Source organism: Podarcis gaigeae (assembly GCF_964106915.1).
Source record: "Podarcis gaigeae genome assembly, chromosome: 14".
NCBI classification, from domain to species: Eukaryota; Metazoa; Chordata; class Lepidosauria; order Squamata; family Lacertidae; genus Podarcis; species Podarcis gaigeae.
Window position 1 is genome coordinate 40,473,868 of NC_139690.1, and position 13,690 is coordinate 40,487,557.

General features: G+C 44.9%; 1 protein-coding gene across 1 annotated transcript; it reads right to left on the bottom strand.

Annotated features, from left to right (window-relative positions):
- Positions 1-3,310: 3,310 nt before the first annotated feature.
- Positions 3,311-13,383, bottom strand: UMOD (uromodulin; the record flags this gene model as incomplete). Its single annotated transcript, XM_083712126.1, has 10 exons — positions 3,311-3,462; positions 3,883-3,918; positions 6,327-6,411; positions 6,530-6,692; positions 7,475-7,720; positions 8,944-9,092; positions 10,348-10,550; positions 12,545-12,634; positions 12,766-13,155; positions 13,302-13,383. The coding sequence occupies 10 exons, from the start codon at positions 13,381-13,383 to the stop codon at positions 3,392-3,394; spliced, it is 1,515 nt and encodes a 504-aa protein (XP_083568252.1). The 3' UTR covers positions 3,311-3,391.
- Positions 13,384-13,690: the final 307 nt, after the last annotated feature.

The window sequence follows — 13,690 nt, forward strand, 5'->3', positions numbered from 1 at the left end:
GCCAAGTTTGCAAGCGCAATTGTTTATTGCACTTCATGAAATTAGTGCTGGCACCTGTTTAGAATATGGAATGGGCAATGAAATGAAATAAAAATCAAATGCTAGGCTCAGCTTCTGGCAGATTTCACAGCCGCCACTTAATAAAGGCATATTGCTTTGTCAGGAGTGTTTGAACACACAACATTCCATTGCCTTTCCCGATTAATTGGGATTCTACCTGTGTTAGTCTTGACAAGCAAACAACATTTATTCCAGAAGATATTCAAGGCCCACCTGCATCTCAATGAAGTCTTCTTCTTTTTTTAAAAAAGAAGCTTCATTAATATTCATCTAATGCTTACAGAATGCCAGTATAACAGTTAACCAAGGGGAGCTCAGCTGAGATGCCTGGAGAGTTCTTTGCCTGAGAAAGATGAACCAGCAGTCTTGATGATGATTAATCAGCAGTTAATATCTTTAACTATGGACCTGAGTCACCTAACGCTATTTACATATAATTCCTGGCAATATTTCTGCCTCTCCGCAGTGGACTCAGCCCCCTGTAACCACCAAATTCGGACTCAATATGCATGTTGTGGGGAAAGCAATTTTTATTTTTGTAAATATTTATTTAGACAGTCTGTATACCATTTAACGGCAGTTGTCTCTAACTGATGTATGAAGAACACAATGAAAATTAAAATGGGTTAAAACGATAACATCAGAATTCAGTTTAAATATATGCAAAAGATTTTTTAAAGTATTCAGTAGGTGGTGGAAGTTCAACAGGTAGGAGGGACTTGTCTTGCCCTCCGCTGCAAGGGAGTTCTATAAAACAGGGCCCTCAATACTGAATGCACAGATCTGATAGGTACGAGCCATTCATCAGAGCCGTGGGGAATCACTAACAGTGACTCCCCACAAAGACCTCAGTCTTCAGGCATCCTGGACCTTGGAACCAGTGGCATAGCGTGGGTTGTCAGTGCCCGGGGCTATGCGAGGGGATGGGTGTGAGGGAGTATGCATGCACATTCAACTGCTTAATGGCATCTGCATCACCCAGGAGATCGCAGCCACAGAGATAAGAAGAGTCGTTCTGTTGTCTGGAGAGGTCACTTCCTGTTTTGCATGTAGAAGCTGTTTTCAATGGAGCCCAGAGATGGAAATGCACAGCTGTATTGAGGCAGCACTGGGTGTTGGAATTTTGCGCCCCTAACAATTTTGCACCCAGGGCAACTACCCCTGTGCCCCCCATGCTACGCCACTGCCTTGACCCCAGCCTGTTAGTGTAAGGGAAGCTAGTGCAAGTGTTTGAGCACTGGAGATATACACTGAAAGTTGTCTTCCCCCGAGATGATATATAATGAGATGAAAAAAATGTTGAAATATACATTTACAAAGAAGCCATAGGCATTTCTTTTAGGAATAATAGGAAATGAAATTAATAAGAAAGAATGTAAGTTGTTTTTATATGTAGTAACAGCAGCAAGAATACTATTGGCCCAAAAATGGAAACGAGAGGAACTACCTACAATGGAAGAATGGAGAATGAAATTAATGGAATACGCAGAACTTGATAAATTAACAGGGAGGATTCGGAACCGGCGGGACCAAAAGTTCACTGAGGACTGGAGAAAATTTACAGAATATATGAAAAGTATATGTGATGATCAAACAACGTTTGTAGGGTTACAGGAAGCTCTGTGAAGATTGAAAAGTAGAATTATTGTATAAATGAAAAAGAGATGGGATATGTGTCAGGGACTCAAGAGCGGGAGCACAGGGAAGGGAGGAGATGGAGAGCGAGGGGGAGCAATCCGAGGGCAGCGTAGGAGAAGATGACAGTAGCCCGAGAGATTCCATGAGCCTCTCCAGTGAATCGGAAGATTCACAGAAGGGGGCGCCGGTGGCCAGGGCAAGGGGGGCCCCAAGGGGGACACTCCAGAAACAAGGGGCCAGCGGGGACTCCCAGAGCAGCAGTTGGAGATCAGGACCGGCTTCCCCACCAGAGCGTAGTGGGGGGGGAGGAGTCCCAGGTATCGGGGCCAGCGTATTCACCACCAGGGAGAGAAGATGAGTCAGGGTTGACCACGCCTACATCGGAGAGTCAGGCAACGGAGGGGAGGTCACGTCCAGCCATCTTCCAGGAGGAAGGAAGCAGTGATAGAAGCAGTGTAACGGTCAGGAGGAGGATCACGGGGTTGGCGCGAGAGCCAAGTTCAAATGTACAGGAGCGTGGGACAGCAGAGAACGAGGATTGGGAACCGGGTCCTAAAGCCCGCAGGAGGCAGGGGGAGGAGTCAGGCGTCTCAGCGTCAGAAGAGTCCAGAATGGTGAATGCCCCAGCGGGCAGAAGGACCCAGAGGAGGAGAGAGGAGAGGAAGAGGTGGAGCAGGGCTAGGATCTTAAACTGGTGTCAGAGGGGAGGAGATTCAGACGGAGCTTTGCCGGTCTAGGGTTTAAGACGTAGAGCTGCGCGCTGCGGCTTTGAAATAGAAACTGAACTTCAATAAAGACTTTTGTACATAACGACAGCCTGGCGTTGGTCCTCTGTGAGCTGGGACCTAGGGGCGGCTCTGACAATATGTTATTAATGTAATGCAATATTAAATAGGGAATGCGTAAGAAGTGATCAAAACGGAGGATTCTCAGAGGAGCTGAGGGAAGTCCAAAAAGTTTGCATTGGTGAAAAAGTGGATGTCTTTTTTTACAATTTTGTTTTGTTAAAATTAATAAAAAATATACTTTAAAAAAGAAAGAAAGTTGTCTTCCCCCATGAACAGACAATGTGAGAAGGAAGAAGGTCTGGCACCAGAGTGAGGCATTCACAGGCAGGTGCCAGGGTCCCAGTGCCTTGGTGGGGCCCAAAGTTACACAAACACTTATACTGAGTCTCCTGTATTAGGCAGTTAAGTCTGGGATCTAATAAGGCTCTGTTTTAATTCCCACAATGACAACGTTGCTTCAGGGCAGGAGCAAGGAACCCTGAAAACTTCTGGGAGCCACTTGCCAGCGATGGTCATGACTGATGTGACATTGGGCTAGTTTTGTACAGTAGGCACATCTTGGACAGCAATGGTGCATTCAATTAGTGGAGTGAGCTACATGCAGCAGTAAGCACAAATAAGATGTTCCAAAGTTGAAATAATGGGGTTGGGTATGAGAAGCACGTTCATGAAGAGCATCATCTGTGGCCTTGGACTGACTAGGAAGGAGTGCAGCAGGAAGACTGGACCACTCTTGTAATAAATTCATCTAAGAAGAGCACATTAAATTGATCTAGATTTCTATCCCCTCCACCACAGTAAAAGAAAATCAGCACGCAGGTAGTCCATTACGTTTTCCTCTCTCTGTTTGACTGAATTCTTCATCAGCTTACGGCTGCTTCAGCAAGGTTTTCTCTCATTGGCTGTTAAACAAATGTATGGATGGAGAAGACCAGAACAGCAGACATCAGCACAGTCACCCACACTCCTTGTAAACCTGAAGAGGAAGAATACTCTCATATTCAAAGTTTGCAGGTGAAAATGATTTCAGACATTTGTTTCATAGAATCCTAGAACTGTAGAGTTGGAAGGGATCCAAAAGGCCATCTAGTTTAAATTCCCCTTTCCCTCGTAAGATACAGGACCTGATGGACCAATGAGTCTTATATAAAACACAATTTGGGTCTGGTACCAAATTTGCTCATGTTTCATTTGTAAGACACAGAAGGCAAAACATATCTATTGCATTTGAGAAATGCTACAAAATGTGTCCAAGTTATCATTATGCATGCCTACCCTTACCTGGGATTTTTTTAAAGCCAGAACAATGCATCCAGATAATAATTTCAAGTTTGCTTTTTTTATTTATTTAGTGAGAACCCACCCACCCTTCAGGTAACAAAAAAAAAGAGCTTACCTTGAGGTGCAGCAGCCCCAGCAAGATGTTCAAAACCTGTACCAGGTGGCAGAAAAGGGTATTTTATTTTATTTTTTATTAGCTTTATATACCGCCCTTCATCGTAAGATCTAAGGGCAGTTCACAGGATAAAAACAAGTAAATAAGTAAAACAAAACAGTTAGTAAGGATCACTGTACATTTTGTACAAACACCCGTTTTATGGAGCCATTTGTTTCTGTCCATAAGACAGACCCAAATGCAGTTCACTTCCTTTTGTTTGCCTGGTGAAATTATTCCTCTCTGTTATCATCCTTTCCATTGTTCCTGCCACTCTGGGTTATTAACTAGACCTTTCTGGTTTTTACCACTAAAAGTAATAGAAAGAAAACAGTGCAGCAATGCATGCTGCATACTAAAAATTCTGCTTACTGAAGCCACAGGAGGGACCTATTTGACAGCAGGGTAAGCGAGGCTCCTGGGCTCATCAGTGTGGTGCATTGGGTGGAGTGCTGGGCTGTAAACTGGCAGATAAAGATTCTCTCTCTGCTTAGCTGTGAATGGGGATGTTGGAGAATTCCTTGCAAAATGGAAATTGCTACAATTCACATGTTTGCCGAGGTCAGGGACAGAAATCATGCCAGCAAAAATGAGTGGTATCAGTGCCTTTCTTTCCTTTGTTTGGCTGTGAACATTACATAAGTAATTGCCTTTAGAAACTGCACATCTTTTGATAAAGCATACAGAATTTTCTTTCAAAGGCTGGTGGACCAGAATTTGGGGGTTAGCTGTAGCAGAAAAGTTAATGGAGGAGAGACACCAACATTTGGAAAAGTTCATTTGATGGTACATAATACCTTTTCGTAAATTGTGTGATCCAACAACAAGGTCAGATTCTTCTGCCTCCCCTCTAAAAAATCTATATGGTTGGATATTATTCCCATGCATGAGGCTTACAAAGCGCTGTTAATTTTTATTGTGAATGTGTAAAATTATCGTCAGTTTTGTTCCCATTATAATGCTGGAGTTTATGGACAGACACCCAGTTTAAGTTCTGTTTCAGTTAGCGTACTATGTTTGTTTTATATTTTGTTTGTATATATTACAAAATGTTAATACATTTGTGGGGGAAATGATTACATTATTTTCTGCATTGTTCCACTGAAATGTGTCAGTGTTAATGACATAATTATGTTTGTTGCAGTCACAGCAGATGGCAAGTTGAGTAATGTCGGGAGGTTTCAGTGGGAGCTGGACTGTAGCAGCTGCAAAATGGCCATTGTCTCTCTTTCGTTCTCTTAACCTAACCAACCTCACAGGGTTGTTGTGAGAATAAAGAGGGGGATCTTGAATGCTGCCCTGAACTTATTGGAGGACAGGCGTCATGAAAAATGACAACTATAACAGGACCAGTGAAGTGCTGCTATTCAGCATTCCAGCTAATCTATTCTATTCCCTCAATCTCATTTCTTCCATCATTCACTCAGCATTCCACATCCATTGAGCATCCTTAGTCCCACTGGGCTGTATGCGGGTTACTCCCTCCATTTAAGATTGCTTTCCTTCTCTTTTAGGGAGGGGTAGACACCAGCCCATAGGCATGTGTAATGAGAGTGCCTGGTATATTCAAGCAAACCCAGTGTTTAAAAAACTGGGGATCAATGGAAGCAGACAGAAAGAAATGCAGGCAGAAGAAAAAGGCTGGAATGGATTGGCAGAAGTATAGCAGAAGCTGCTGATCCACTCCAGACTTTTTCTTCTGCCTGCACCTGCAGCTGTCTCTGTCTCATGGCTCTGTCTCCATCTGAGTTCTGCTCCCACCTTTTGTGCAGCAAGATCTGTGAAGGTGAGGCGCTGCTTCTGTGGCATAAAAGCAAGGAGAAGGAGAACTATCCTGCCCTTGGTCCTCCAGATCTGTCCTGCCTCTGGTCAGCTTGGCATGGGTCTATTTCTCTGCAGGAAAAATCTTCTATTTGGTTGTTTTGGTTAGCTTTTTGTCATCCCGTCCCCTTCTTCCTTCATTGAAACAAACAAATGCATTTAAAAAATATATTCCCTGTTTAGGGAAGCTTTTAATGTTTGATGTATCACAGTATTTCAATATTCTTTTGGAAGCTGCCCAGAGTGGCTGGGGAAACCCAGCCAGATGGGCGGGGTATAAATAATAAATTATTATTATTATTATTATTATTATTATTATTATTATTATTATTATTATTATTAAAAGATCCTTGGGTGCACTCCCTAATGAAATGTGCTGAACATTCCTATGCATGAACCTAGCATTCTCCCCAATATGTTTCTTTCTTACATCCAGGGATTTTCCTTGTAAGAAGAAGCATCCAGCGATTCATCTACAAGCTGAAATCTCCAGCCTAGATACAGGTTCAGCACTTTTGCCCTTGTTATTGTATTTGAAACACACACACACACACACACACACACACACACACACACGTCTTTACCTTGGCGGGCAATGGGACCCACATCCAACAAATAGCCCTTTGCGACAGCAGCAGCAGCCTGGCGACTTTCAATTCCTGCACAGCGCTACAGGAGAGAAATGTGATTTGGTTTCTCAGGAAGGGATGAAATGGACCATCCATTAGTATCAGAGTACATTGGAACCCACTAAGCTACAATTTATACTGATGAGCATCAGGCTCACCGGTCTGCATGGTCCAGCGCTAGGGTCGCAGAGGCGGACTTCGCAGTGGAGATAAACAAGGTTATGATTCCCAACGAACTTGAACACTTGGAAGGAAAACCGTCCTTGAGCCGAGACTCCATTTTCTGGGACTGTTATACTGGCATCCCGTCTGTTTGGGCAGCTGTAAAACCAGCAAGAACTTTATGTAAGACGAGCCCTACCAGTCCATCTAGAACAGGGGTGGGGAACCTCAGGCCAGGAGGCAGCATGTAGCCTATCAGGCCTCTCCTTCTGCCCCTCAGAACTCTCCCTAGCCACACCCCCTCTTCACTGACCACACCTCCTTACCAGCCCTGCTTCACACCCTCCTTGAGTGTTTTGCCTGGCTGGACTGTGTCCCTGAACTCCAATCGTGACTCTTGATAATGTCCCGGTGGAGGATAGAGAGGGATGAGGTGCATTTGTGTAAACACTAGCTCAATGCACAAAGGTAAAATTTGCATCTGTTGCTCCACCCACTTTTGTCCCACCCAGGGGGCCCCAGAAGGCTGCCCAGAAGGGATTGTGTCCAGCATCTGTCTCCAAAATGGCTCACCAGATGTTTCAAATAACCCCATAACACAGAGACAGCAGAAATTCTGTTAGACGCAGAGGGGAAAATTAGACACAGTGGGCATATCCCGTTGCCTCTTTCCCCAGTATCTTCCTAGTCTTGCTTCTTAAAATTAATTTTCGTGTGTCACTTTTCTTCTATTGTATTTACAAGAGCATTGTGGAGCTTCCCAGACAGGCACTAACCAGCCACATATTTCCAGCTAGGTTGCAGCCTGCCCTTGTATCCCTGATCCCAATCCGGATGCTGCTTCCACTCTAGGCTTGATTTCCCACATCCCGGAACCCGATCCTGAAACCATGAATGGAAAAGGACAGTCCCTTGATCAAATCCACCCCCCCTTACTGTACCTGTTTTGAATGATGAAATATTTCAGAGGGTCAGCGGTGTCTTCTGTGGGCGTTGCAAAGCAATTGTCCATCAGCAAGACAAAGTTGCTCACGTCCCCATTGGTGACCATGACACCAACATAGAGCCAGGTCTGAGTTGGCAACACGGCCATTGCTCCCTCATAGGGCGAGGTGTAGTTTTGGTCTCTGTAGAGAGCCATCTTAATTATAAACTGACCTGCTCCTTCAATGCTGATGTTGGTTGAACTGGAAGGTGAAAAAAAAGGAAGTAAGAGTGTATTCAGATGTGGGGATTATGAGCATAAGAAGATGCTGTTGGCCCATCTAGTCCAGCATCCTGTTCTCACAGTGGCCAGCCAGATGTCTGAGGGAAACCCACACAGGGTTGCAGCACCATGCTTCCAGTAGCTAGTATTCAGAAGCATTGCTACCTCCCACTGTGGAGAACCAGAAGAGGTATGAAGAGGATGGAGCAAAGACAGACAAGGCAAATAAGTCTCGGGTTGCTGGGGAAGGACTCAGGGGAAGAGGAGACTTAAAGAGCTGTGGGAAAGCAGCAACCTTCAGTCCTCGCAACTGCCTCATTGGGGCAAGACCTACTGGGAAGTGATGCTGTGCTCACTAGGCCTGAACTGCTCTGTTTCTTTGAATAAGAGTTAGCTTCATGGACACCTTGTGAGTATTCAATGGTCTAAACCACTGAGCCTCTTGGACTTGCCATTCAGAAGGTTGGCGGTTCAAATCCACACAACAGGGTGAGCTCCCATTGATCTGACCCAGCTTCTGCCAACCTAACATTTCGAAAGCATGCCACTGCAAGTAGATAAATAGGTACCACTGTGGCGGGAAGGTAAACAGCGTTTCCATGTGCTCTGGTTTCCATTACGGTGTTCTATTGTGCCAGAAGTGGTTTAGTCATGTTGGCCACATGACCCGGAAAGCTGTCTTTGGACAAATGCCATCTCCCTTGGCCTGAAAGCGAGATGAGCACCGTAACCCCATAGTCGCCTTTGACGGGACTTAACCACCCAGGGGTCCTTTACCTTTTACCTTTTTTAAACCAACTCCCTCCTTGACAGTGATGCCCTTGCAGAACTTAACAGGGAGGAGGATGAGAACAAAACTACAATTAGTTTGCTCTGTCTGCGATTGCCTCAGGCTCTGCCTGCTCTCTGGGCTCTCTGCATTCTGCTCTGCCAGTCTTGACGGGCATCAGCCACCACTGAACTAGCTTACAGTACAAAGGTAAAATTTACATTCATTGCTCTGTCCAAGTTGCCACTGGCCCTTGCCTGCCACTGGCATGTGGCCCCTGGAAGATTGCCCAGAAGTGAAAGTGGACCTTGAGCTGAAGAAGAAGAACAGGATCTGCTCCCTCACATTACTCCCCAGTAGTTGGAACCCTAAATAGAAATGAAAGTATCATTAGGCAAGATGAACAGCTTTCCTCTTAATAAGTAATGCCGTACCTGACAATGGGCTGGATGGCCGTTCTGAGGCTGGTTTCCATATCCAACGGGTAGGAGCACTGGAAATTAATTTTGATTTCGTTCTCTCTAATGACAGTCCCATCAGCCAGATAGAGTGTGTTGCTATATGTGGCATGGGTTTCATTTTTCTGAAAGGGGAAATAAAAAGAATTAAAGCAGCCCGTCTCCTGACTTCAGCACAGTTACATGTATCCCTGGCTATTATTTCCAAGTGCACATTTCTACTGTGAAAGAGAGAGGGAAGCTGCTTTCAAGGAAATGGAAACTGTTCTCCTAGCCCCCTTACTCCCCAGTTTCATAGATGCTCCCTCTTTGTCTCCTGTGGCTGCTTTGGCACCATTGCTTTTAAAAGTATCTCCCTCCTGACCACAAGAGTCTTGTGTCTTGGCTCCCTCCCCAAAACACACTTACTTCATTTGAAGTAAGAAGGAGTTCTTTATTTGAGCAAGTACAGGCTCAGCAGCAGACACAAGACTCAGGAAAGTACAGGGGCTAAGAAGAGCAGGGCAAGGAGTTCAGAACTGCATGGAAGCAACCAAGATGTCCCAACAAGTTGCTATGCACGCCAAGCTTCTAAAGACAAAACACGCCCTGCTCCCTCACCAGACTTGCTTGCCTTGTGGGAATGTCAGGGTTGGATATGGGTAGGTTTTTCTGCTCCCATCTGCTAAGGTGCCTGGTTCTGGGAGACAAGACTGCACCCTCCTGCTTGAGCTCCTGTTCAGTTACTGCTGACTCCTCTTCTACCTCCCCTTGTGCCCAGAGCCCTCCCCAACTTCCACTGAGGCTCCACAAGCAGGTCAAGGGGAGGGGGAGACCAGTGTCCCTGCTGCTGCTTAGGAAGTGGCTGAGGTCAAGGTGTAAAGGGGAAAGCCCACTTCCTCTGACCCAGTTTCAGTCTGGCCCATTTCTTCTTCCTTCTGCAACAGAGCCTGCCAATCTACAACTGATCCCAAGAGCACTGTGGGGCTCACAACCTATAGCCAATCAGGGGTCCTGTAACCAGAATGGTGATGCCATGCTATTGTTACAATGTGAATTCACTACATGATTATGTGACAAAGCCACTGCAGAGTGAGGTCAGTGCTCCAACTTGCCTTCACTCTGAATCAGGCTTCCTCAACCTCGGCCCTCCAAATGTTTTTGGCCTACAACTCCCATGATCCCTAGCTAGCAGGGCCAGTGGTCAGGGATGATGGGAATTGTAGTCTCAAAGCATCTGGAGGCCTGAGGTTGAGGAAGCCTGCTCTAAATTGACTTCATGATGAGACAATGTAGCCAATCATCTCCTGCCTTAAGTATTTGCAGATATGAGAACCATCTCCAGGAAAGGATCCAGAAAATCCTTCCTGGTAAGGCTTTTCCACTGAATAGAGAACCTACCGTCAATAGCGTTCCACACTGGCCAGCTTGGGTGGGTGTCTCCACAGAGACCACTGTTCTGTTCCCCTGCTCTACAAAACCAGCACATCGGTTGTCTCTCAGATGCATTGTTAAATTCTGGAAGCTATTGAGGGTGCACTTTGCCATGGAGACCTTGATTTCATTTGCACCACACTCCAGTTGTGGCTCCAGGTTCGAAGCATCTTAAGAACAAGAACAAATAGTAGTTGTAGTGGCAGCAGCTGTTAATATTTACTCAGTACATTATTTTACTGCTAGATTATTTCCCCCATTTCAAAACCTCCAAGCAGTTCATATATTGAACCAACAATCTGTTGTAATTATTATTTTACATTCCTAGCTGCAGGAGTGCTGTGTGTGGAATAAGTAGCACAGCAAATACAGAGGGTTTTTTTTGTTTTTACAGTAAACTGTAAGTGTTATAATTCTGCGGGGCTCAGAGTTCATACTGGCTAGCTGATAAACCTCTTGCAGTGTCTCCTTTGAAAACAGTGGTGCTTTGATTGACATCAAGAAATCGTGGGAGTTTGCTGAAGCAGAGTTGCATAAAGAAATAGTCTGATAAGACTGACTGTCAAAAGACTCAAGCAACGGACAGTTTATTACTCCTGGCAAATAAAGCCGTTCTGAGCACAAGCCATCCTGGGTGTCATGAGGTTAACTAAATGAAGGGAGGTCTAATACTAACTGGAGATTGAGGAGGAAGGAAGAAAAGCCTAAGAAAATAAATAATCTACAGGTAGTTATTTAAGAAGGACTCTGTGAGGGAAGAAAAGTTTGCCTATCACACCCTACTTGTTCGGGTAGCTTTGATGCTTTACAATTGCAAGTTGCTTTACTCCCAACAATATTATGAAATTTCTGCCTCTGGGGATTAATCTGCGATGGCTTGTTTGCATGTGCCATTTGAATTTTCAATTAAAACAGGGATGGGAAACCTGCAGCCTCCCAGATGCTGTTAGATTGGACTTCAACTCCCATCATCTCCAGGCAGCATGGCCAATAGTCAGGGAAGATAGGATCTGTAGTCTAACAACATTTGGATAGTAATATGTTTCCCACCCCTGGTTTAAAAGATGGAAAATTTGGATTTGGGGCAGCCACTGCGATGTTCTTCAGATGTTTGGATTACCTCCCCTATCGTCCCTGGCTATTTGCCATGCTGGCTAGGGATGGTGGACATTGTAGTCCACAACATCTAGATGGCATCCGAGATGCTTGCCTGGATACCGTTGCATACCTTTAGTCGCCAGGCAAAAACATTTCTTTATAACAAGGCCTTTGACTGATTGAACATGCTATGGCCTTTTAAATGGGGGGGGGGGAGTTATTGATTTGTCTTTGTTTTATTATGTATTTTGTGTTCTCATTTTGTATCTTTATGTTATGAACCACCCTGTGATCTTTGGGTGAAGAGCGGTATACAAATTTAATAAATTCTAAGAATAATAGATAACGTTTGGTACCCCTGATATGTATGTAGTGAGGGGGGAAAGTATTTGATCCCCTGCTAAATATGCCCGTTTGCCCTCTGACGAAGAAATGACCAGTGCATAATTTATAATGAGGGAAATAAGTATTTGATCCCCTATCAACCAGCCAGGTGTCAGGCTATCTGGTATCTTCACTGTATGTAACGAGCTGAGATTAGAAGCACCTGCTGTAAGGGAGAGGTCTTACCTGTAATCCCAGCTCGTTACAGTACCTGTACAAAAGATACCTGTCGAGAGAAGCAATCAGTGACCCAAAACACACGGCCAAGGCAACAAAGGAGTGGCTCAAGAAGAAGCACATTAAGGTCATGGAGTGGCCTAGCCAGTCTCCAGACCTTAATCCCATCGAAAATCTGTGGAGGGAGCTGAAGGTTCGAGTAGCTGCACATCAGCCTCAATCTGTGACTTAGGTTTTCTGGGTTTCTGGGGGGTTTTCCTGTTGTTATTCTGTCTCTCACAGCTACAATAAACCTACCTTTAAAATTATGGACTGGTCATTTCTTCGTCAGATGGGCAAATTTAGCAGGGGATCAAATACTTCCCCCCCTCAGTGTAAATGAGCCCTTGCATGCCAGTGGGCGATGTCACGACTGTCCTAGGGTAGTATCAATCATTCCTCCTTTCTCGCTCCAATGCTCTTTCGTCTTGGTCCTTCCCAGCCATGACACCCTCAATGCACCTACCAGAACTGCAGGCGCAGCCCCATTCCCCATTGATCAGCTTGCACTCTTCTGCACTGCATCCGTGGCATGGGCTCCCTACGTACACAGGATCTGGAAGATTGCATTGATGAAACACGAAGTGGATCATGATTCACAGGTAATGTAAATGAAATAAATTAAAAAAAATAGATTGCCCTGTTCCCAATGCAAAACTTTTCTCAAATAAATTCCAAGCAACATACCTGTGCAATAAGTCAAGGAACAAGCTGGTGTCCCTTGAAACTGGTAGACGTAATAACCACCTACGCAAGCTTTAATCTGTACAGGGATAGACCAGTGACAACAGTTACCGCTCCAGTCGGCGCAGGCGGTACGGGTTACTATTTCATCATTACGGTTCGGGTGCAATCCATTTAGCCACATGGGTGCATCAGTGTTACACCTATTGATCGGCACGCAAGATTCTGGCATGCGCTCTCCTCCACTGCCTACAAATCGATACCACCCTTTTTTATCACTGTCACAGTTATTTCCATCCCCGTAGGAGGTGCTTCGCCAGGGCTGATCTAGAACTGTGTGACTCAAACACGGATCGGAGCAGGAACGGGATCCGTTGATCCGCACACATTCTTCTAGTGAAATAGAATAAAAACAGGGAAATGGCTTTAGCTTAGCGGTAGAGCACATGCTTTCTGTGCAGAAGGTCTCAGGTTCAATCGCCAGGTTCAATCACAACAGCAAAAAGTATCTCGTTAAAACAGGACATTTGTCTCCTTACCGTTCACCAGCCTCGTCGTCTGTGCAAAGGTGGAACATCTGAGAATGACTAAGAACAAGAACAGATTAAATGGATGCTTCATACTTAGCTGTAAAAGGAAAAGCGCCGATACCCAAGAACACAGGCGACAGATAGCCAGGCTGAAAGGAAGACAAAAAGATATATATTATTCCCTATAAATTGCGCTTTCTCATTTTCAGAACCTATTAATAAAAGAAAATCTGGCATTACTACGGTAATAAGGGCTCATCTGGGCCAGAGTCAAATATCAAGGCCTGCTCCCTGCTGGTTCATGTAATCCCCCAAAATCAATACAAAAGAGACCTTTGTTCTGAACCTCTAGGCCTATGAACAACTTACTTTAATAAGGGGGAAAATATATAATTAAA